At 43.9% G+C, this 21,049-nt stretch overlaps 1 protein-coding gene across 1 annotated transcript; it reads left to right on the forward strand.

Annotated features, from left to right (window-relative positions):
• The first annotated feature begins 9,726 nt into the window (after positions 1 to 9,726).
• Positions 9,727 to 17,219, forward strand: VIM (vimentin). Its single transcript, XM_065731321.1, has 9 exons — positions 9,727 to 10,338; positions 10,418 to 10,478; positions 13,863 to 13,958; positions 14,098 to 14,259; positions 14,708 to 14,833; positions 15,285 to 15,505; positions 15,596 to 15,639; positions 16,053 to 16,138; positions 16,608 to 17,219. Exons 1-9 carry the CDS (start codon positions 9,794 to 9,796, stop codon positions 16,647 to 16,649), a joined length of 1,383 nt encoding a protein of 460 aa, XP_065587393.1. The 5' UTR covers positions 9,727 to 9,793; the 3' UTR covers positions 16,650 to 17,219.
• Positions 17,220 to 21,049: the final 3,830 nt, after the last annotated feature.

Raw genomic sequence — 21,049 nt, forward strand, 5'->3', positions numbered from 1 at the left:
GAGGTTCTTTAAATTCTTTAAGACTTCAAAGGAAGAAGAAGTTTGTCCTCTGACCCTTCTGATTTTGGCTTCCTGATTAGGGATTTCAGATTCTGCAGCTAGCATTGAATAAAAAAAAATAAAACAAAAAAAACCCAAAAAAACCTCACAGGCTTTTAGTTTAGTCTAAATGAGTACATCTGTAGCTCACAATGATGAAGGATTTATTTTCTTAACTTGAATGTATTTACAGTAAAATAGACTAATCATTTAAAGAAATTCTTTTAAAGCCAGTGACATCAGTATATGATATCATTTTTCATTGAGACAGCTTTTGAAAGCTCCTGCCTCCTAGCAACTGGCAGCATTTCCTCAGTTTAGAAGTTTCTGAAGTTTGCCCACATCTCTGATGGCTGTTATGATATAGGTAATCATGTCAGATCTGAAACTGTTGTCCTGGTAACTAGTAAACACATCCAGTGAAATAGATGCATGTGGTAAGAGGAACATGCAAGTGAAACCACTGCACTATTTTCTCTTCTTACAATGCTTTAGAATTGTTTAAAATGCTAGTTACCAATGGTGCAAAATAGCATCATGAAAACATTCAAAGAACACTACGTTGAGATTCTGTGTTCTACTTTATCGGCAACTGAAACGTAAAATTACCACGTGTGGCATCTCAGACCTTCTGCAGTTAGAGCCAGCGGTACTCCTGCAGCCCCTCCCTGCCCTCCCACCTGCGGGGAGCAGTGAGTAACAGGGCTATCCACTCCCATCTGTGGGCAGAAGGCCGCCATGCAGCAATGCATGTCGCAGGGCTCTACCGATGCTAAAGTGCTGGAGCCGTATGAATTACTTCAAGTTTCCTCTGAATTTAATCCCTCACTGTGAGACATGGTGGAAACTAGCAGATCTATCCTATGAAGCGTTTGTGAGCGTTTCCTCTATGAGCAAAAAAATGAAGAGAACAAGAAAAATGTCTCTCTGACACATCAAATGTTTCAAACTGCATTTACAGTCATCATCTAAAGCTGTACTTGAAGCAAATATTATTGTTGGTGGTTGAACAAACAAGGCTTCTCGTGTCTCAGTGTCTCATATAACCTACTAAATACTTAAATGAGGGTCAGGAAAAGAATACAGGCATCTCAGCTGTCTACAGGAGAGGCTCATGTTCTGGGTCAGAAATCACTGTGGCTAGGAAGGAATGCAAGGCATGACATACCCTTGCGATGCAATCACTGAATTGAAAAAATTCATGGAGAGTGTCTAGCATAAATTACTGTTTCCACAACCACTGGCCCGATGTGTTACTCATACTGAAAATCTTTTGCAATTAGTCAAAATTGAGCTGTCTGGATGTAATATTTCAGGAGGGACTTTATCAGACTTGGCTTCTGATGAAGTGATGCTTGGTGATGTTAGCTTCAGCTGCTGATGAGGTGGAACCCCACTGGGCTGTGCTACTATGGCAGTGAAGCCCACGGATCGCATTTATAATCCCACACATCTGCAAGACAAGGAATTAAACCCACACTGAACTAGATTTGTTAGACTCTCTCAATCCACTTCTGAAAATTCCCCTATTCTAGGGGAAATTTATATAACTAAAATAATTTGAAAAATCATCAAACAATTTTTTAACCCTTCCATTTTCAAATACATTAATGCCTCCATTTCAAGATTTTATTTTCAGGTTTTGGAGATATGCATGTACTCTATATGGAATAAAAAAGACATTGCTTCTCCGAATAATTCTTTGCTTTTCTGGTGAAATAAATATAAATAAGTCCAGCCTGTTTGTTATGGTTGGCCTGCAGCAGTAACCTTGGCTGGATGAGAGGCATTATGTCAACATAGCATTGTTGACTTTCTTGTTGTACTTAGACATTCCAGCACTCTACCAAAAATAAAGGATAAAAAAAGGCTGGTAAGCAATATATGTATACACACACACACACACACACATATATATATAAAATCTTTGCTGCAGTCAAAACAGACTCTGAGCTCTACTAGGAGGGTCACAGAAGCTAGAGACAGCTGACACAGAAACAGACATTGGTATGGGGGGAGTCAGTTCAGCTGCTCCCTCTGGACAGCTAAGGAGCAGGAGATGGCAACAGCATGCTTGCTGCTCCCTCTGAGGAAAATGGATGAGGGGAGTGCAGAGGAAAATGGATAAGTGAGTGCAGATGTGCTTCTTACCTTTTTGTTTATGGCAGAGGTTTTAATCTCCAGCATCCCCAAATGGTGTGCATGGTATATAGTGTACACAGTGACAAACTGAGAAAGACTTGTAGCAATACACTGATTATGCCTTTGGTCTCAAACCTATCTGCTAGAGCTAGAGCTTTTGTATACCTTTTTAAAAAGGCCTTGCCTTTTTTAAAAGGTTCTCCCCTCAACTTCATTTTTTCATTCATTCTGTGTGAGGAGATCTGTGACTAAGCCTGTAGCCAGCAGAGGCACAGAAAATGAGATGTCTTATGCTGATCAGCATGGCAGTAGGATTTCAGTAGTAGGGTGTTTCCTCCAGAGAGGAAGAAAATCTTTCATTCAGCCATAGCAGAGCTGTAAGTGTGGACTTACCAAGCCATCTTGAAACCCCAAATGCACTCAGTGAGAACTGACTCCAAAACCTGACCAAGAAGCTGACAGTGCTTGCTGCCTCAGCAGCACTGAGGTGTTTTCCACTCTTGTCACACCACTGGCACTTTGCAAATGAGTTACTTCAAAGCTATTTAAAAGCAATTGCAGGAATGATTGCAGTGTAAATATTCTCTTTCTCACTACATCTGTGTCTACAAATGTCTGTCAAGCATACCGACAGCTGGGACATAGTTCTATTCTAACAAAAAGCCTCCTAGAAAATAGCCTATAGAAAAGAACACATTTTAAGAACTTGTGAGATTCTATAAAGGTTAACTGAAAATAAGGATAATTTAAATCTCTTTTTCAAACTAGGAAGGAAAATCTTTGGGTTTTCCTAAAGTTTAAAAAAAAACACAACTTTTTTTAGATAAAGCGTTATGAGTTTAAAATGTTAATTTTGCTCAGACAGTCTGGAGTCAGCAGCTCAAATAAACCTAACCTAAATGGGTCAAGGCTACGTTAGTTCTTTTTGATGAAGAGAAATCTTCTTGAACAACATATGCCAGTACAGACTAGAAGAGTCAATTTTCAGCTGCAGGGACTTGGGCTGATTTAAGACTCCAGCAAACATGTTTCACATAATTCATAAGAGAAATACAATAGGATATTGTTGGAATTGTCTGTCAGGGACCCTGCACAGCAGCTGAAGTTCCTGAGGATGACTTCATTGCACTATCAGTGCCAAGTCACATATAGCACTCATCTCCTATGGTTAGTATGAAGCTGTTCAAAAGTTAGAAAAGTAATGGATTTATGAATCTACACTGTGCATGAATCTCAGTGTCAGTACCAGTCCAAGCATCATATTACAGTACAAGAGCATTACTGAGAATTCATTTTAAGGATACATATCAAAATTTCTCTTGACACCATAGAAGTTGATTATTTTTGAAATACAACCATTGACCAGTGACATTATTACCATATTCTGAATGATCCATTCCTCAGTCTTTGGAAGAGCCTGTTGTCTTACCTATAAGTTGTTTCATTGCCTAGAAGGCTCCTTCATTATGCAATGAGTTATCTCACCATGGTGTGCTTTGGACTTAGGTTGTAGGCTTAGTAACCTCCATGTCCTTGAGCTTATGGGAAATGTCTATTCCACATCAAATAAGTAGTCACAAACGCTTGTAAAATTTAAGAGTCAACACAAATAAAGGATCTACAAGGTTGTTAAGACCATCCTACACAAAACAGTTGTTAAGACCATCCTACACAAGCATAATAACTCTATAATAATAATCATAAACATTAGACATATTATCAAAAGCTTCAGATAGACACTGAGTCTCTGCAATAGAAAGCAGGACATCTTTATGTCCTCCAAAAATGGAGGCCTCCACTCTTCTAGATACTTTATCTTTTCCTTCTCCAGCTACATGCATCTTCTTTACATGTTTAATAAATTTTCTACTCCAACCCTATAGCCCACAATATTTTTTTTTTGCATACCATCAACTTAAATTTGGATCATCTTCCATCCTCAACCCTAGCCAGCCAGAGAGCATTGATGCTTAAGATTAGACACAGAACTGGCATGTAAAAGCAACTCTTCTTAGAAACTTGGTCTTCTCTGTTTTGGGGTGTGTGAGCCACGTCCTCTTCCTTTTTGTAGAAAGCTAACTAATCCCAGAGTGGCTAACACAATGTACAGTCAGTTTATGAGACTCACTGGAACCAAGGATTTGGCACAAGATCTTTGACAGAGGAATCCAGTAAAACTTGGCACTCAGCTAGTAATGTTCTGCTTGTTCTGGGCATCTCAAAGGAAGAACTGAACAATTGCTGCATGTAATTAATAATTCCACTGCTGTGTCCTGCCCCTTCCTCAGAAAAAAAACCATCATCATTTCCTGGTATATCATGGCAAGAAAACATTATGCTATTTATGCTCTGTGTAAGCAATGGACCTGAGAGAAAGAGAAGAGTGAAATCGCTGCCAAATTTAAATGTTTCTATGTGTGTGTGTGTGTTTTTTATTTCTTTTTTTCTTTTTCTTTTTTTGGATAGAGGAGTCCTTTAAGCTGTTTCTTTTGAAAAAGCTTGGCCAAAAAGAAGTAGCAAATATGTTAGTGACAAAGTTCATTAATGACACACTAGAATCACTTCTTTCAGCCTTTTCCAAAAGAGAGAATGGATGGAGGGATGAATGGATGGGTGATTCATCTTTGAAAAGGTTTGCAATCTCAACATCTAAAACAGACAAATCTCTAGGTATGGCTTTCCATTCCAATGGGACAAATGAATGTTCATTCATGCTGTTGACTTCTACCTGTGCCAACAGCAGACCACAGGGGTAATAACTGAGCACTGTTCTTGACAGTAAGGTGAAGACAGCAATTGGGCAAAGGACAGAAAGAAACTCCACACATTGAACAATGTTATACAAATATTCTACTAAGTTAAACAAAATTAAAAAGGCTTCATAAAGTGCGCGTTGTGACCCTGGAGTAGTTTCTTGGGAAAAAGAAATGCCTTTATAATCATTAAAATGTACTTTGAAATTATTTGCATTTAAAATGATAGAAAATGTGATATTGTAGAAAAACAATTTTCCCACAAACATTTACAATAATCTTCTATTCCATTTGTGATAATTATAATTAAAATACACAAACAAGTTCCAGTATTAGGTACAGGGGTGTACTGTGAACAATGCAGAAAGCATTTCTCCTCATTCCTTCCCCAATTAATTTGTGATGAGCTAGCACCTCAGAACACTTAGCTCTGTCAAATCAAAGAATCTGAGGCTACAGGACCTTTTAATAAGTATTAGGTGGCAGAGACTGACACAGTAGTCTTTCAGCAAAATACTGCTGTTCTTGACAGCAAAACTCCTCTAGTTTTGTGTCAGTGTCAAGAGTGAATCTGGAAGAAAGAGCAATAGTAATTATTCTGTCTTTCCTGTATTTTCTCCTTAATGTCTTAATGTTTCCTCAAGCTCTAGAAGCATGAAGTGAAATTCATTTTCTTCTCCTCAAGCCTTTCTTTTCTGTGATCTTGTAATTATTATACATGTATTCAGCATGTCCTACATCTTCTCTTGTCCCCACTTTCTGCATCTTGCTACTGTAATTTAACCACAGTGCAGATTTCATTACTATATTCCTTATTTTTCCACTCGGTCATCGAGATTTGGGAGCTGACATCTTTCTGTTACTGAATATGGTGACTTTTCCTCCCTCACAAAAATAGGAAGATATGAGCCCTGATTATACCATGTTCATTTATTCTGATGTCTTCCTCAGTCTGTGATTTCTGTTGCCCTTTCCATTGCCAGAATGTCTCAGCTGTGTGCTTTGTTTTCTTCTGTACAATTGTCTGAGTAAAAAGGACTTTCAAGTCTATTGAAAAACTGTATAACTATGCTCATTTACACTTAAATCCTCATGCATCTTTCTTATTCTTTTGCCTTCTGAGAATTTTGCCTAATCTGACTTTGGCAAAGTGCAAGCTCCATAAAACAAGGAGAACAAACAGATGAAATTTCAAATTACACTTTTTGGAGGCACCAATCAAGACTGAAACTCTTGGCATGTACTGGAAATTAGTTTTCCTTAGAGTTCGTGGTTGAGCATTGACTCTCAGAGTATGCCGTGCTTTTTGTCAGCTTGGAAAATCTCGGCCTTGATGTCCCAGTTATTGCTGAAGATACCGCAGAGAGTCATCAGTTAGTGCTATTGCCATTAAATGCAGTGAGTCAGAGCATTCCAGTTGGTTTCTTTTCTTGAAGGGATGGATTACATTAATTGTTACACCTACAAAAGAGCTGAAGAACTTCCAGTTCTCTGCTCTGTGCTGCTAGAATTGTGCATGCTGTCTGAGACAACCCTAGGACTTGGGCAGGGGTATACTGGCTATGGAAATGATTGCCTGATTCGGTAGAAGTGAGACAAACAGACACAGAAAATACTCTGCCAACCAGAAACCATAATAGAGGGGAACTTTATGCGCAGCTGTAATAATAGTATGCAACTGGGTGGCACCAGTCATAATCAGAACACTTCCCTAGTGATGAAATACCCGCCAGTTTCATATCGTTCATCTGACATTAAAATATAGTACTGAAGAGAGATGTGGTTGGTTTTGAGTATGTACCATAGTCATTTCCTTGAAAAAATCAGTGGATACTGATAGACATTTGCTGTGTTTTGTAACAATGACAACTACCATAGGCAATACTATTTTAAAAATAACTTTCATAGAAGAATTTTCAATTTACTTTCTGCGACCATAAATCGTCACAGCTCTCAGGAAAGGAAGCTTAAGGGCCTGAACACTCAGGTGTTAGTAAATTTCTGGGTTCACAAACCCACATCAGATTCTCTCGGGGTTCTCAGGGCTCAGGAAAAGCAGTTTTTCTCTGGGCTCAGTGGAGGTGTCTTCAGCACGATGTACAAAGTGCTGGCCCAGGCCGAGGGGAGCACCGTCCTTGTACCCGCCCAGCTACACCCAGCTCCCAGCCAGAGGGAGGAACTGCTCCAGAAGAACGGTCACACCAGAATTTACAACTGTTTATTTGGAAATGAGAACCTCGGGCTTTCAAAACCCAAGGCTTCTCAAACCACAGCTGAAGGAGGAAGTGCTCTTTTCACCAGAAGTTACAGCATTCAGACAAGCAGCAGTCCCGGCACTTGTGTGTCTGAATATTATGGAGATTCCCTATTCAGCTGCTGCAGGACATTAACCTTTCATGTTCTCCTGTCGAAGCATAGAGCATGTTCAATATTCATGGTGCCGGGGGAAGTGTGAAGGAATGCCTCTGTAGGGCAATGCCTTCCAGTCCTTGCTCCCAAAAGGACTCTGCGCTGCTTTATGGGACAGATAACAAAGGGAACTGCATTTGCATTGCAGGATGTTTTGGCTGGATGTCTTGGGTTTACATGTCATTATACACATACTGAAGGAGTGTGTGTGTTGGGGGGGGAAATAATCATTTCACACTTTAAAGCAGAACCCTCACTAGAAGTACAGAAGTCTGATTAATGAAATGATTCAAATCAGTTCAGTCAAGGCCTAGGATAACTGGAAAGCACGTTCCAAAATGTGCTGAATGGACTACATTCCTTTAGTTCCTTGCTGCCTGAATCAAACTGAAAATCTAAAAAAAAAAAAAAAAAGAAAGAAAGAAAGAAAGTGAATGCTATTATTTTCAGTGATGAGTTCAGAAATACAGATATTCCAGAGAAATTCTGGCTATTATAAGGATTTTTAAATTCTTAGTGTAACAGATTTTCAGTATAAAGCACTACATCTGCACACTCTCAGCTGCAGCCATCAGCTTCCCCCTGCCCTCCCTCCTCAGCTCCCTGTGATTCCTGCAGCTATGGTGAGATGCAGTCCTTCCTGACAAGTACTGTGGAGATCCTTCAAAGAGGACAGTTCTTGTTTGCCTTTGCGCTTGGGATGCAAATATGGACTACATTTGATGCAGCTGTACGTGAAACTTCCTCCACTTCTGCACCTGTCTAAGTGACCACCAGCAAAAGTTACTGTGGGGTTTACTGTAGTCCTTATAACTGAATATTTTCGCATTTTTAGGAAAATTTCCCAGAAAGAGCAGTGAGGCAGGTGGCCAAGAGTACATATGGAAGCACTGACATAAACATATGAAAATTATATCCAAAACAAGTGGGAACGAGGTCCCGTTTCTTTACCAGAACAAACACCTCCCTGAATTTTAGGGGCAGAGCATTGTCAGAGTGATGGATGGCAGTTGCATGTGCGTGCCATAAAGGTTTTGCAGAGCACAAACAAGCTGAGGGCCGTTAAGAGAAGCAGATTGAGCCACGAGCTCCTTTAACAGCCCAGCAGTCTGTGACAGATCCCGGTGTGCTGGGTGCAGCATCTTCCCTCGGGGAGCTGCTTGCTGCCTGCCGCTGTGCTTTTTTGCCTATGTTCCTTTACTTCTTATTGCCATTAGAACCAAACTACAGCACAGAAAAGAGCAGTCACCGACCAACAAAACAAAAATCTCTCACTGCAACCTTAATAAAATAGATGGGCTCCAATTCCTTTCATAAGGTACAACACTGAAACTGAATTGCTGACCCTACTGTGAGCTGGGGTACAGACATCACCTCACCCGCTGCCTGCTGCTTGTGTTCAGGTTTATCAGAATTCCCAGTGCATTGCTTCTGCAGGACTGCAAGTTAGAAAGAACTAAAAACCACTGGTAGCATTACATCCTGTAAGTGCTGAAGGATTATCTTTGCCTTGTGTCAGTCACCTTCTAGAGCAAGGAGGAAAATGGTATCACCAGTCAGATGTGTCAGTGAGACTGCTCCCTGGAGAACAAACCTCGGGCTTTAGGCAGCCCGGCTTTATGTTCCTTGAGGAACAGAGATCCCACCACCTCCCTTACAGCACTTCTGCATTCGCGCCAAAAATGGTCCTGGGGAGTTGGTTTTTTTTTTAGTTTTTTTTTTCCCTGCTGCTCAGGATTTTCCCTGTCCAATGTTATGCCATTGCTATTGGCCCTTCTGTCTCACTGGCAGCCCCGCTGTGCTAGCACAGTTGCAGTAGAAGCACGAGGATTTCTGCCCGGCCTTTGGGTCTCTGTAGGGATCACATCTAATGAGTTTTCTTTGTAAGAGCTCTTTCGCTGAGACGGTGACCGTGCACGGGGCCGGGCGGGTCCCCGAGCGCCGCGGGGCGAGCGCGGAGCCCTGAGCACAGCGCGGGAGGCTGAGGGATGCCGTCGGAGGCAGCTAACCCCGAGCCCACCGACGGCTCACGTTTCTACGTGTCTGCTTCGGACGTCCAGCAGCCTTTTCACTCCTCCCTGAGCTCGGTGCTTTTCAGCGAGCTACGAAGGAAGGGACGGGGCTCGCACGCAGTCACACAGACACCTTTTTAAACACCGGGCGGTGGAACAGCCACGCAGCCCGTCCCGCCCTCGGAATCACTGCGCCGTCGGAGGGGCGTAGGGCCCCCGGGTCCCGCCGCCTTTGTCCCCGCGGACCCCCTCCCTCCGCCCCTCCCCGGGCACGGACGCGGCCATTGGAGGCGGACGGGGCGGGGCGGGGCGACGCGGGGCGACGAGGGGCGGCGGCCCTCCATAAGAGGGGCCCCGAGTGGGGGCCACCGCCCTTCTTCGCCCGCCGCGCTCCGAGCCCCGCTCCCGGATTACAAAGCAGCTCCGTACCGCGCCGCCATGAGCTTCAGCAGCAGCAAGAACTCCTCGTACCGCCGCATGTTCGGCGGGAGCAGCCGGCCCAGCAGCGGCACCCGCTACATCACGTCCAGCACCCGCTACTCGCTGGGCAGCTCCCTGCGGCCCAGCAGCGCCCGCTACGTGTCCGCCTCTCCCGGCGGCGTGTATGCCACCAAAGCGACGTCGGTGCGGCTGCGGAGCAGCATGCCGCCCATGCGGATGCACGACGCCGTGGACTTCACCCTGGCGGACGCCATCAACACGGAGTTCAAGGCGAACCGCACCAACGAGAAGGTAGAGCTGCAGGAGCTCAACGACCGCTTCGCCAACTACATCGACAAGGTGCGCTTCTTGGAGCAGCAGAACAAGATCCTGCTGGCCGAGCTGGAGCAGCTCAAGGGCAAAGGCACGTCCCGCCTGGGCGACCTGTACGAGGAGGAGATGCGGGAGCTGCGGCGGCAGGTGGACCAGCTGACCAACGACAAGGCTCGCGTCGAGGTGGAGCGCGACAACCTGGCCGACGACATCATGCGTCTGCGGGAGAAGTGAGTGCTGCGGGGCCGGGCGCGGGGCGGGCCCCTTCCCATCCTTCCCCTCCTCTCACCCGTGTGTCGCGCCTTGCAGGTTGCAGGAGGAGATGATGCAGCGGGAGGAGGCCGAGAGCACCCTGCAGTCCTTCCGACAGGTGGGCGCGGCCGCCGCGGGGCGGTGGGGGGCGGAGGGTCGGGGCCGGGGATTGGCTCTGTCCGCACAAAGGGCGCTCGGCGCAGCCCCTCGTGCTCCCCGTTGTTTTCTTTAGGGGGGTGCCGCAGCCGGCGGGGAGGGTGAGGCTATTGTCCCGCTTTATCCCGGTCTGGCCCGTTCCACAAAAGCGCTCCGACGTGGAATCGCTTTCTGATCCAATGGTTGTGAAAAGGCGCAGCCATCTGCGCGCCCGGCTGAGGGGTATTAATGGTTTCTATGGGATTCACCGAGGAATGCAGATCCAGGCATTATGGCCGGTGTGGTGGCAGCAGATTGAAATAATGGATCCCTTTGTGTCGGAGGGGAGGGTGCCGTGGGCTGCATTCCTACCTAATGTGTAATGGTGGGGGCATATCCCTAGGGGAAAGTTTGTGTGAGGTGCTCTCAGAAAACTGCCCCAGATTTGAAGTACTTCATATCAGTGTGTCTGCCGATCAGAACCGGACAATGGGTTCCTTGGCATGAGCTCACTGTATCCCGTTGATGTGCATTAAGAATGTAGGATTTAATTCTATGTAAGCAGAGATGTTAACATAAGAAACAATGCTCCGGAGTTCAGCTGCGGTGTCACACAGACAAACCAAAGCCGATGTGACAGCCAGAAGCAGCCTCTGGAAAGTTCTGAGCTCAAGTTTTGATTTGTGCAAAAACACCTCTCGGCTTGGATTGAGTGCTGTTTGGACTAGCAGATGTTTAGGAATGTGCCTTCTCAAAACAAGATAACTTCCCGAAAACTGCTGCTGTGAAATACTGCTGCTATCACACCTCGGAGCTGGAGGCAGCTGCCTTGTGTCTCCAGGCAGCTGGTGCAGGCTGACAGTCCCAGAGCTCCCCACAGGCAATAGTAGGTGTCACCATGCAGGAAGTCAGCGTTTGATTTTTGGCATTTCCTTTGGCAAAGGCTTTAGTGGCCTTTAGTGTGTGCCTTAATGAGACTGTGTGGGAGCAGACAGCTGGCAGGGACTGGGAATGAGGTGTCCGTGGACATTCTGGGGGCTGAAGCTTGAAACAACAGCTCCAGGTACTGCCTTAACCTCGGCTGCTGTGTACCTAGGGCTGAGCCTATCAAAGCAGTTGTGAAGTCAGTGCAGCAGCGTTTCCTTTTTTTTGTTTCAAATTACTAGAGTTTAAGCACAAGCTCCTTTGACTCAAAGCTAGTTTAATCGTGCATGCTTCTCTGGTGCACTTCAAGGCACGTCTTCATCCCGCTCCAACTGATGAAGCTTTGTGAAGGCTGCAGGCTGTTATGTGAGCTCTGTTGTGCGTGCCTCACATTCATTGTCTGCTTCCCTGCCTTGTTGCTCAGCCTGCAGCTGCTCTGCCCATGCACTGCGCCCGCATAACCTCTCAGGTTTACATGTAAAAACTGCACATCTTTGTCTAAATTGACCCGTGGCACAAAGAAAGCATGCTGCTGAGTTTGGTTTGAACAAGACTACATCTAATTTTTCCCTGCCACAAAAAGAAAAGTTTTAACGTGCACGTTTTGAAGAGAAGGTATGCTTGAGAGTTACTGAACTTTATCCCCTAAATAAGAGATGCAAGTGGCTTTCCTCATATGCTGTGGGGTGTCCAACATCAAATAAGCCTAGGGACTTGGTGACTACTTTGTGTGACAAAAGAGGCATCATAATTGGTGAGAGTTACATACTGCAGCTGTGTCATGCTCTAATAGGGGGAAACAGAACTGAGCCCATGACAAGACAAACAGGTCAGCTCCTGAGTAACAATGGGTTTCCCAAAATAAGTGAGGATGTTCAGTCCTCCTATGTGGCTGACATTACGGAATCTCTTCAGATAAAATCAGTACCTAGTCCAGTTCCAGTTACTCATATGTGTGACTTACATGTTGTTTGCTCAGCCTATTAATAGCTTTTTCATTTACACATCTCTAGAGAGCTAGAATAAGTGCACTCAGCAAAAATACAGTAAAATACACACTGCACAGTGAACAAGCCTCCAGTTTAAGATGCTTTCTGTATATTAAAAGTTGCTGAAACTTCTGTAGCTCTTTGGTTCTGGGGGAAAAAAAATCCTCTTTAGTATTCAGACTTGTGTGAAATCCACTGGAAAGTCTTTGGATTTCTCAGTAGTCATGTAAACATGTTAGGTCATGGTTGTGTAATTTCCTTCTAGAATGGTCTTTGAGTTTTTTGGGAGGAGAACAAATGCGTTAAGGAATTTTTTTTCTCTGAACTGGAAAACAGAGCCAAGATGAACTGTGGGTGTGCAACTGGAGTTGATAGGAAACTTTCATAACACATCAAAGGGGCATTCTGCTGGATAAAGAACACAGGGGAATTCTTCTGGGGCAAAAAAGTCTTAATCCCTGAATAGGAATAATCCAAAGGATGGCTTCCTAGTAGCCAAAATATATCCTAAGAAAACCTAGTAGCCAAAAGATATCCTAAAGAAAACCTATTTCAAAGGTGCTGTAACAGTGAGCACTGCTGATTAGGAATGTTCTGGACAAAATACAGAATGGCTGTAATGAAAGTTGTGAAAATATGATGCTTATGTTAAAACCATAGGAACATAACCATGTGGTTGTGTATGCAGCCAGCATGAAAGGATCAATCATCCCCTCTATAAACTGCTTTACTTGCATGTTTATAATGTAAGAAGTTACTGATCAATGGCTAATTTTCAGTTACTCTTTGAACAAATTAACCCTGCTTCCAAGTAACATTCATGATGTATCACATGTTGTGCCTTAAATGAATTTTTGCTGTTGATTAAGACTATCTCTGCCCAGCAAAGGGTGGGGTCTTTGCCAGCTAGTGTGAGGGTGTAGGCAGCAGGGACTGACTCAATTTGCGTTTATGCTCATGCCTTTTCCTCCAGAGACATCTGTCAAACTGCTTGAGGTAGTCTGCAGTCCTTGTGTATATATGCCTAGATTTTACAGCATGCTTTCAAGTTGTGCTTTCTGGAGCCAAGGGGCTCTGTGGTTCCTCACTGAGGAGTCCACAGGAGATGAGCAAGAAATTAAGCCCACTTCTGTGGGTACATGAATTACACTTCTGAGCCACCCTGGAGAAGGTGGAAGTCTGCAAACTGAAAGGTTAACTGTGTTTGCAGTTGAGCTAGAAGAGCTTACCACTGTCTTGTAGACTACATGCTTTTGGCTTTGAGCAGGATTTATACTAGCCGTGATATGTGCTCTTGGTCATGGTCAGCAGTATCTTAGCAAAGATGGCACTTAGCAAAGATATGCTGCATAGTTCACAAAATTGTGGTAAGGCTTCATATGATGATCTCTGAGACTGGGGTAGGAAGTGGGTGGGAAAAAAAGATTGCTAATTGTTCTTTTCTCTCTCATCAGGATGTTGACAATGCCTCTCTGGCACGTCTTGATCTTGAGCGCAAAGTTGAGTCTCTGCAAGAAGAAATTGTCTTCTTGAAGAAGCTTCATGATGAGGTAAGATGAACAATGAGGTCTGTGTTGGGTGCTGTCAGTCAAGTGAGCAAATAAACTCTTCTTATTCTGGTCCCAACTCCTAACTTGTGCACGTTGTGCATAGTGTTCTTTATTAACTCTGAGCATCCACTTCTTTAAGGAAATCCGGGAACTGCAGGCCCAACTCCAGGAACAGCACATCCAAATTGATATGGATGTTTCTAAGCCTGATCTTACTGCTGCCCTGCGTGATGTTCGCCAACAATATGAAAGCGTTGCTGCTAAGAATCTTCAGGAAGCTGAAGAGTGGTACAAGTCCAAAGTAAGCAAAATGCATTGTAGGATTATACAGATGCAGCAGGCATTCAGGTGAACTTTAGGTAACAGCTCTGCTGTAACTCCCAGTGTTCCTTATGTACTGATGGTAGCACAGCCAAAGAATAGGTTAGTCTTTAAACTCTTAGCCTGGGAAGAATACAGTTGGAAAAATCATTTGTGCCCTAAGTGCTGCATCAAACTAATGGGCTCATTTCCTGTCCTTCCTTATTCTTATAGCTGGAGGCAGTTGTTAATTACATACTTGAATGAATGAAAAGATTTGAAACATAACAGATAGGAATAGAAAAGTTCAGTGTAATGTTGGTGTTGAAATATTTCAGGTTCTAGAATTCCCCTCCGATGGCTTCAGCTGCCTCCAAGTTCTGGGTATAGAAGTAGCGTTACACTATTTTTGTGAAGCATTATACTAACCAAACTGGGTGCTTCCACAGTTTGCAGATCTCTCTGAAGCTGCTAATAGGAACAACGATGCCCTGCGCCAGGCCAAACAAGAAGCTAATGAGTACCGCAGACAGATCCAGTCTCTCACCTGTGAAGTTGATGCCCTTAAAGGAAGTGTAAGTACTGTGTAGTGCACTGGTTAGATGGCTGTACTGAACTGGTCTTTCTCAGGGTGTAAACAATACAGAATGAGCTATACAGAGCCCGAGGGAACAGTGGAAAAGTGCAGATCTTGCACTTTCTAGAATCCAGTTGCCTGAAAGGCTGCCATGAAATGGAGCTAACTGTGTATAGTACACGTGCAGATTCCCTCACCAAGTACTGTATGCATGCTGACTTGTTCTGGATGCGTTTGGCTTACTGTGGGGGCATTTCACATTCTGTCAGATAGCAAAGCATGTCTTATCAGACACCACAATAACACACCTTGACTTTGCAAGGGGAAGATGAGGAGATGATAAACTGGGGACATTTTCAGACAGGATGCTGTCACTCAACTTCCCTTAAGTTATACCTTGATATTAGAGTGGCTGAACTGCAGTGGTACTTGACTTTATTTTCTTCCAGAATGAATCCCTGGAGCGCCAGATGCGTGAAATGGAAGAGAATTTTGCTGTTGAAGCTGCTAACTACCAAGACACTATCGGCCGCCTGCAGGATGAGATTCAGAACATGAAGGAAGAAATGGCTCGCCATCTTCGTGAGTACCAGGACCTGCTGAATGTGAAGATGGCTCTTGATATTGAGATTGCTACCTACAGAAAACTGCTGGAGGGAGAAGAGAGCAGGTAAAAATCACATGCAGACACTTAGCTTCTAGCAGTTACTGTTTAGAGAGTCTGTTCCATTGTCTGACTTCATACGTTTCTTCTTTACAGGATTAACATGCCTATTCCAACCTTTGCTTCTTTGAATCTGAGAGGTAAGGTGTTTCATTTGGGTCTGTGTAGGCAGCTGTTTTTAATCTTTAGCAAAAAGGTCATGGATAGCTCCTTTTACTTTAGTATTTGAACTGTTGTAAATACAGTTGTGTATGGAAGTCATTCCAGCAAATACTGTAGTTAGTTAATTTTGGATAGGAGGTGGTACTTTGTTCCTGGGCATATACATAAGAAAGCACAGATACATAACAAGTTATTGTTTTGACTTTCTGATGAAGCTGCTGTAAGATAAATAAGAAGAAAGTAAGGAAAGCTAGCTTATTGTTAATTATCATTTAAAGAGGACTTCTTTACACACTGAAATGGGATTTTGAAAGTAGATACTGACATTTCTCAGTCCTTTGAGGAGGCACTTCATCTAGGCTCTAGATAATAGTACATTTTTCTTCTGCAGAAACCAACATTGAGTCTCAGCCAATGGTTGACACTCACTCAAAGAGGACACTTCTAATTAAGACCGTGGAAACTAGAGATGGACAGGTTGGTGGTAACTTTGATTTTTATTCCTATCTCAGCTGGTTACTTTGCCCAATGCTTTAACCTAGGCTACTGATTGTGCAGCATGTATGTGGGAGACAGCATCTGGCAGTCCAAGCTGCATGGCTGAATGTGCAGATGTAGCAAATGTACTTCTAAGGGACAGACCACAAACAAGACCTGAGAATAGCTTGAGTGGCTGACAGCCTCTGTCTAGAGGAGACTTTTGAGTTGCAAGCTCTCAAGATTTCTCCCATCACATAATAAATGCTTTTCCTGCAATGTTTTTCTTAGGGGCAAGATAGTATATTTGGAATAAATTGAAGTGTAAATGGTACCTGCACAAGATTAACCATCTGTACTCCTCATTTGTAAGCAAATGCCTGATATCTTCACTCCTGTGCTACTTTTTGTTCCAGTTCTAACTCTGTAACTGTCTTAAGCTTAATGCAAGTGTCTGTTTTTCTAACAGGTTATTAATGAAACTTCCCAGCATCATGATGACTTGGAGTAAAGCTGAAGTGAAGATGCAAACTTAATGCAGGAGAAATTCTTACCAGCAAGGTTTTAAAAAGTTCATGTCTTAAAGGAAGAAACAGCTTTCAAGTGCCTTTCTCCAGTTTTTCCATGAGCGCAAGATTATTATGCTAGGAAATAGGTCTTAGATCTTGCAAACTGACTCTCCCTGAAGGATTAGAGTTTACAATGGAGTCTAGTTTACAAATAGCAATATCTTGTGCTGCAATACTGTTTTTAAGTATCTGAATTTAATAAAACTGCTTTTTCCAGCACAGTATGAGCAACCTGTCGCTACTTCAATAAATCTTTGGAAAATGGCTCTTGATGTGTTCTAATTTAACTTCATGACTTTCTGCAAAGCCATAACTTAATGCTGGAATTACTGTACGGTTGGCAACTCCAGTACTGATTGTGTGGAATATTGTTTTCCGATTAACTAGTCAAACTGTCTTCCCATTTACTGCTTAGGTTTTGGAACCAATTAAAATGGACTATAACTGGCAGATGCATAATGTATTGATACTTCTTATCAGTTGAATAAAATGATACTTCAAGCTAATAAAAACTAATCTTGCTTTCATATATCAGTTATCCAGTTGATGAGCTAAGAGTACTTAAAATACTTTGAAGCTAGGCTGTATAAAGTGGGGTGGATAAATAACTGAGATGTGTAGCTCACACATAGTCTTATCTGAGACAGCACCTTTGCAAAATTAACAGCTGACTTGATGTACTGACTTCATTTTCCAGGAAAGATTAGTTCCCAAAGGCTGGCCTGTGTTACATAAGCTAAAGTGAAGACTCTAGCTGGAGTGGTGGTTTACAGAGATACTAAAGGGAAAACAAGGAAAACAGCTTTCCCTAACTGCTGTAATGTCAGCTCTTTCTGAATACCTTTCTAATACGGAACAGGGGCAACTGCCATCAGGCCTGATGTACCATTCTGAGAGGCAGAAGGGAGAGGTTACTCCTCTGTGAATGGTATTAAAGGAAAAAATACTATATTTTGAAGAGAAAGATGCTTTTCAATGTAATATCAAGCTACATAAGTAACTTTCATTCTGCATTACTTCTGTGAATCTTCCTGTAAGCACTCAGTAAGATCTCATGTTTGTGGGACAAGTGATGAGGACTGGAATTGTTCAGTAACTAGGAATTACATTATTCCTTTTTCAAGGTGAAGGTACAAGGGTTGAGTTCAGTATTGTGCAAATGCTTTCATAAGTGTGTGGGAAGCTTATCTTCATGAAAGAATACCCAGGCAAAAAAAAACCCACAACATTTTTTTCACTGGAATTAGTTCCTCCCTTTCATTGCATGACTACACAGAAGCAGTGCCAGGGCAGGTGGGAGAGGGCAGAAGGAGCCTGCATTTCTATGCCATTCTCTATAGCACTCAGCCAGGAATTGCATAGTAGCCAAGATGCTGAAGGAGTAGTTAGGAACAGCGTAGGGAATAGGATATGCTCACTGAAAAGTGAGAGTTAACCCAGTATCTTTCATGATGTAGAGGTTACAGCCACTAGGATTTCTACATACAACTACAGTTGGGAGATGGTGGTAGCTCTGGGCATGACAGCTCATTGTGAACACTTAACAGACCTGACTGTCTGCAACCTTTAAGGATAAGAGTGCAGTAAGGCACTTAGTTACATCCTGCCCACAGTAGCTTTGGGCACTGAAGAGCCCATTTCTGCTGAAGTGCTGAGGAGCACTGAGCAGTGGCACTGCTGGGCAGGAGGAGTGGGGTCTGCCTGGGGACAACAGGGATGCATAGCACATGCTGCTAGAGGTCACATGGGCTGTAAGAGCACCTTTCAGGTGCTACTTCTCTCCCGGGCACCAGTTGCTCAGCTCACTTTTTCTGTTGCCTTTGTTTCCTCACCAGCAAGAGGAAAGAAGCAACCATGTCAAGCCTGACAGCAAAGCAAGGGAGCTATTCCTGGCTCTTTTGTGTTCAGGGTTACTCGCAGCCCAGAAACACATGCAATAGAGCTCTCAATCTTGCAAATAAATAGAGAAATAAATAAAAATAAAATCTGGTTGCCAAGGGGATAGGAAGGCTGCAGGAGGCTATTCCAAGGCCTGCAGTCTGTGCAAGCACTGTGTTCGCACAGCAGAAAGGAAGGCATGTGGTGGCTGTGTAAACTTCCATTTGCTCAAGGCACACCAGGCTTATGCTCAAATATAACCACCGTAAGCACCTTAGTGCTGAGCCAGCAGCTAACCTCAGGCCTGCAGGCTCATCATAGAGACCTCACTATGGCTGTGAGTCACCGTGCACAGACCCTGCAATGAACCTTCCCTTGCTGCTAGCAGAATCCCCATTCCAAGCCTGTGGGAACACGTAACTAATGCACAAAAACATGGCAGAAAGCTACTGAGGAGGGGTGGTGTTCAGTTTAATGATATTGCTGGGCATCTCCTGCAGTGGGACACCCATGGCCCCTGGTTCTTCACACAGTCACAGAAAAACCCAAGACCTTCAGAAAACTGTCCATAGGAGACTGCTCATCCTCAGCTGATGTGAACATACCACCAAGGAGTCTCCGTACCAGACCTGGTAACCAATTCTGACTGTGATTAGAGCAGTTATGCTCATGCTCAGAGTCCTAGGTAAAAGTCATACAATCCTTTGAGTCATAAGGGGCCCTTTTAAACCATCTGGTCCAGCTACTCTATAATAAGCAGGGACAATTACAGCTACATCAGGTGCACAGGAGCCCTGCCCAGCCTGACCTTGAATGTCTCCAAAGACTAGGCTTCCATCACCTCTCTGGGCAACCTGTTCCAGTGCCTCACCACTATTACAGTAACAAACTTCTTCCTTATTACTAACCTAAATCTTCCCTCCTTTAGTTAGAAACTATTTCCCCTTGTCCTCTCACAGCAGACTCTGCTAACGAGCCTGTTACCCTCTTTATTACAACCCCATTTCAGATACTGAAAGGCTGCTCTCAGGTCTCCCTGGAACATTCTCCAGACTGAACAGCCCCAGCTCTCAGCTTGTCCTCACAGGGGAGGTTTTCCATCCCTTGGATCATTTTTGTGGCCCTCTTCTGGCTGCACTCTAACAGGTCCACATCTCTCCTGTGCTGAGGACTCCGCATCTGGACACAGGACTCCAGATGAGGTCACACAGTGTAGGCATTGTTTATGCCAGCTAGTGTGGAGGGAGATGCCCAGGAGCTATGAACCCCTACACTCAGAGATGAGTGGCTGGATAGAGGAGCTCACTGACACCCTGATGACAGGTACACATCAGCTATTTTAACTGCAAATTGATTTACAATGGAAAGGAAGAGAAGCCTGCTTATTACTGAAATTTCTAAAGTCCTTTACACATAATTAATTGCTTTAACAGTCATTTTCTTGAGTGTAGTCATGCATACAGAACTAGGAAGTGACAAAAATAAAAATCAAATTTTGAACCCTCATCTGAGCCTTTTGTGCTCACGCAGAATACTACAGATTTCAGCTGCAAACTCATGGCCCTTGTCTCACAAAGTGCACACTCCACACGGCATTTCAGCAACTCAGTAACCACTGAAATGAGCATTCACAAGCCCCGTGAGGTGGATGTCAGCCTCATTCCATACATGGGACCATGAGGAACAACCACCAAAGCCACTCCTGGGGTCTTGGTTGCTCAGGTGCCCACAGGTGAAAGCTGGATATGAGCTTTGGTCTACAGCAGCCAAACTCACTGCCTCAGGAAAAAGGCAAGCCCACAGGAGCCAAGTCTCCACACAACGGTGTGCAACAGTCTCCGTACAAACTCCTCAGCCTGACATTTTCTGCTCATCTCTTTTTCAGAGACGTATTGCAGCTGTCTCCCTGTGGTGGATTATGCGAACTGCAGCCCGTGGAAGTGTTCCTGCCTAACAGATCCTTATATCTAGAGCACTGTACAGGATCGTACAGCAACAAATGAAAGTTACATGATTCTGAAGATGACTCTGATTTGGTAGACACCAAACAAAATCACTTTCAGGATGAAGGACTGGGGAGGATTAACTCCAGCTAGCAGCCAAGCACCCACATAGGGTTCCCCCCCCCCCTCACCTCCTGTGAGAGAAAATAAGAGGAAGAAAAGCGAGGAAAATTGTGGGTCGAGATAAAGACAACTCAGTAGGTGAAGGAAAAAGGAAAAAAATATGAGCAAAGCAGAGGAAATCATACAGAACCACTACAGACAGGCTGATGCTCAGCCAGTCCCTGTACAAGGGGCAGCTCAGAAGCCAAAAGCCTTTCTACTCTCTTTATCTCAGTTTTCATAACCATGCATAGAGTCACCAAGGCTGCAAAAGACCTCCAAGATCATTCAGTCCAGCTGGCCACACATCACCCATACTTCCCACTAAACCATACCCCTCAGTACAACATCTAAACGCT

This window comes from Cyrtonyx montezumae, unplaced genomic scaffold, assembly GCF_038088225.1.
Source record: "Cyrtonyx montezumae isolate F1298 unplaced genomic scaffold, pur_monq_1.0 scaffold_14, whole genome shotgun sequence".
NCBI classification, from domain to species: Eukaryota; Metazoa; Chordata; class Aves; order Galliformes; family Odontophoridae; genus Cyrtonyx; species Cyrtonyx montezumae.

Bases quoted from the DNA above. Each gene is read 5' to 3' on its own strand.
- VIM (XM_065731321.1), top strand. From the start codon at position 9,794: ATGAGCTTCAGCAGCAGCAAGAACTCCTCGTACCGCCGCATGTTCGGC. The intron at 13,959-14,097 runs GTAAGATGAACA...CACTTCTTTAAG, and splicing joins TGAAGAAGCTTCATGATGAG to GAAATCCGGGAACTGCAGGC. The intron at 15,506-15,595 runs GTAAAAATCACA...TCTTCTTTACAG, and splicing joins CTGGAGGGAGAAGAGAGCAG to GATTAACATGCCTATTCCAA.